At 49.9% G+C, this 1,452-nt stretch overlaps 1 protein-coding gene across 1 annotated transcript; it reads right to left on the bottom strand.

The window, feature by feature from the left end:
• Positions 1-335: 335 nt before the first annotated feature.
• Positions 336-786, bottom strand: LOC116217772 (feather keratin Cos1-1/Cos1-3/Cos2-1-like). The gene has a single exon (XM_031557705.1). It carries the CDS (start codon positions 784-786, stop codon positions 481-483), a length of 306 nt encoding a protein of 101 aa, XP_031413565.1. The 3' UTR covers positions 336-480.
• Between the last annotated feature and the right edge of the window lie 666 nt (positions 787-1,452).

The following is a 1,452-nucleotide window of genomic DNA, read 5'->3' as shown; positions in this document are numbered from 1 at the left end:
TGAGAACAGGAGGAGCCCTGTTTCTACGAGACAGCAATGTGGCTTATACCCACGCCATTCCACACAATTGTATCTTTTTCCATAAGCTGAGCAGTGGTGGTGTTCTGGCTTTAAATAACTACTGGTCTTAGCTGTGGGCAGAAACATTGCAAGGCAAAGGCTAATAGTCCCCTGTTCTGTCATAGACAGAGAGATCTTGTTCTGCAACAGACAGTGCCCAAGAGAGCAGCCTCTGCAGTGTGTCACAACCTCCCATTCTTCTGGCAACAGAGAAGTATCTCCACAGGTTAGGTAGAGGAAACAAAAAGAGACACGAGCCATGTTTTCAGAAAACACCAGATTGCCACTTGCTTTCAGCATTTCCTAGAGTATCCGAGTGGGGTCTGGAATTCAGAAAGCAGTGGCTTAAAGATTCCTTCTTGATGCAGCATCCTGTTCGTGGTTCATGGACAAATTTCTCCCGGACCACGGCCAGCAGCTTTAGCAGGGTGGGCACCTCCTGCCACAGTAGCAGCTGCCCAAGCCGGACAAGTCAAAGCCCCCCGAGGTGATGGGCACGCCCTCAGAGCTGAGGATGCTGCCAACAGCAGCGGAGGTGGAGGAGCCCACAACGGTGTTCTGCGGGAAGGAGCTGAGGATGGGTCCGGGCAGGGTCACCACCACGGGAGAGGGCTGGATGACGATGGTGGAGTTCTGGCACTGCCTGACACAGGGCTCATTGCAGCTGCTGGCCAGAGGGGTTGGGCCACAGGGCCGGCATGGCACACACTGGGTGTAGCAGGACATGTCTTGGGACTGGGAAAGACGGCTAGAATGAAGAAGAGAACAAGGATATGTGAGAGACAGCCTGGATAGCCTCTCACAAAGGAGACAAGGCAACGACTCAGGATGGAGGAGAAGGCTGAGAAAGGAGGTCAGATCCTTTCATAATGCCAGGACCCTACAGTGAGTTGTCTGACCCAGAGAGACTCTGTTTGAATGCATCAATCTAAAGCCATGTAAGCTGTGTCCCAAGCACTCTCTGAGCAGATGTTATCTCATCCATGGTCTCTCATAGCATGGAGATCCACTATCTGATAACATTTCTATTCATTTAAGAGGAGAAGAGAGGGCTTCACACTTACCTGGTTCCCAACAAGGAGAAGGCAAGAGAAATGAATGGTAAAGATGGGAACTGGACTGCCTTTTATATTGGTCTTCATCGCTGTAGGTCCACAGGCACAGCTGATACAGGCCATAGTTTTCTGACTAGTTAACCTTGATTGCAAGCTATCCCTTCTCGTTATGTGGGCTGGTTTTTTGGTTTCCTACAGTGCTACCTTTGTGTTTCCAGACATACGATGTGACCATTCTCTAATGAAGGATTCTTTGAAGTGCTGTGATTAAAGGCTCAAAGATTCATAGGGCAGAATTGCACTGGTGAGACCAATGCCTCAGCTCAAGTGGTGATCA

This window comes from Meleagris gallopavo, unplaced genomic scaffold (assembly GCF_000146605.3).
Source record: "Meleagris gallopavo isolate NT-WF06-2002-E0010 breed Aviagen turkey brand Nicholas breeding stock unplaced genomic scaffold, Turkey_5.1 ChrUn_random_7180001950296, whole genome shotgun sequence".
Taxonomy (NCBI): domain Eukaryota; kingdom Metazoa; phylum Chordata; class Aves; order Galliformes; family Phasianidae; genus Meleagris; species Meleagris gallopavo.
This window is presented reverse-complemented; position numbering and strand designations above follow the sequence as displayed.